Source organism: Corapipo altera, unplaced genomic scaffold (assembly GCF_003945725.1).
Source record: "Corapipo altera isolate COAL_440 unplaced genomic scaffold, ASM394572v1 60017, whole genome shotgun sequence".
NCBI lineage: Eukaryota > Metazoa > Chordata > Aves > Passeriformes > Pipridae > Corapipo > Corapipo altera.
In genome coordinates this window covers 1-1,471 of record NW_020891086.1, presented here as the reverse complement: position 1 = coordinate 1,471, position 1,471 = coordinate 1, and the positions used below count along the sequence as shown (strand labels likewise).

Here is a 1,471-nt window from a genome sequence, read left to right as displayed (position 1 = left end):
TATCCAACGTATTTCCGGAGCCATTCTGGACAGATGTTCTCCAGGTAATGTGTCTGTCTCTCTGCCATGATCCCGTCGTGTTCCCATTTCCTCTTGGTGATCTGGGCAGCTCCATCGGCCGCCACGAAGTTCCCAGATCCCAGCTCAAAGGAGATGAAATCCTGCCCGTCGTAGCCTTGCCGAAAGAATCCACGGACACTTCCATCGGACAGGAGGTCACAGCCACAAACTCGCTGCACTGTGTGGAGACCTGGGGGGTGGGATCAGACCCATGGAGACCCTGGAATTGTGTCCCAGCCCCACGGAGCCCCATTCCAGCCCTATGGAGCCCCAGAGTGCGATGGAGACCCACAGAGCCTCATCCCAGCCCCTTGGAGCACCCTGGATCCACATCCCAGCCCCACAGATCCCCCCATTCCCTGGCTCCCCCCACTCACCCCCACTCCAGTTGTACAGGCCCCGTGCTGTCTCCAGGTCGGTGGTAGCAATGAGCCGGTTCCTCTCATTGATCTGGGTCTCTCTATCCCAATATCCCGGCTCGGCTCCGGCCGCCATCCACGGCGTCTGTGGCTCCGTCCGGCCCCGTTCGCTGTCGTAGCGCTCAAAGGGGATCCCGTCCACATGTCCCATGGACAGGTATTGAGGGATCCCCGGGCCGGGCTCTGACACCATCACATCCAGGTAACGCAGGGAGTGGAGAACTGGGAGGACACGGAGATTTGGGGGGTCCAGAGGGGTCATGGGAAGGGGGAACTGGGAGAGCTGGGAGAGCCGGGAAGGGGGTTTGGGGATCCCAGGGCCAAGGAAAGGAGGGTGTAGAGACTGGGAGAGGTGGGATGGGGCACCCAGGGGTCCCTGTGCCCAGGAAAGAGGAGCCTGGGGGGGCCCCAGTGTTGGGGCAAGAGGGGTCATGGGGTGAGGAGACCCAGAATGGCTGGGAATGAGGGTGCAGGGGGGGTCCCAGTACCAGAGAGGGGGGTCAGGTGCTGGATAAAGAGGGGGGCAAAGGGGTCCCCATGCCCAGGAATGGAGGTTCAGAGGGTCATGGAGGTTCAGAGGGTCCCAGGGTCAAGGAAAGGGGGTGCAGGGTCTGGGAGAGGTGAGATGGGGAGTCTAGGGGGTCCCTGTGCCCAGGAAAGGGGCGTGCAGGGGTCCCCAGTGTTGAGGAAAGTGGGGTCTGGGGGCTGGTTAAGGCAGGAAAGGGGGTCCAGGAGGTCTCAGAGTCGGGGAAAAGGGGGGTCTGGGAGAGGCAGGATGGCCAGGAAAGGGAGTGCAGGAAAGTGTTGGTGCAGGATAAGGGGGTTCAGGGGGGTCCCGGTGCCCAGGAATGGAAGTTCAGGGGGGTCCTGGTGCCCAGGAATTGCGGTCGAGGGCGTTCCCGGTGCCTGGGACCCCACTGCAGGAAGCACAGGGAGTGGAGAACTGGGGGGGTCACAGAGATTGGAGGGTTTGGGGGGTCCAAGGGTCAGGG

At 62.4% G+C, this 1,471-nt stretch overlaps 1 protein-coding gene across 1 annotated transcript; it reads right to left on the bottom strand.

Moving 5' to 3' along the window:
* Positions 1-4: 4 nt before the first annotated feature.
* Positions 5-756, bottom strand: LOC113942513 (class I histocompatibility antigen, F10 alpha chain-like; the record flags this gene model as incomplete). Its single annotated transcript, XM_027633628.1, has 2 exons — positions 438-756; positions 5-250 (listed from the first exon to the last, which is right to left on the bottom strand). Coding segments are annotated over exons 1-2 (550 nt in total), but the record flags the coding sequence as incomplete, so codon positions are not given.
* Positions 757-1,471: the final 715 nt, after the last annotated feature.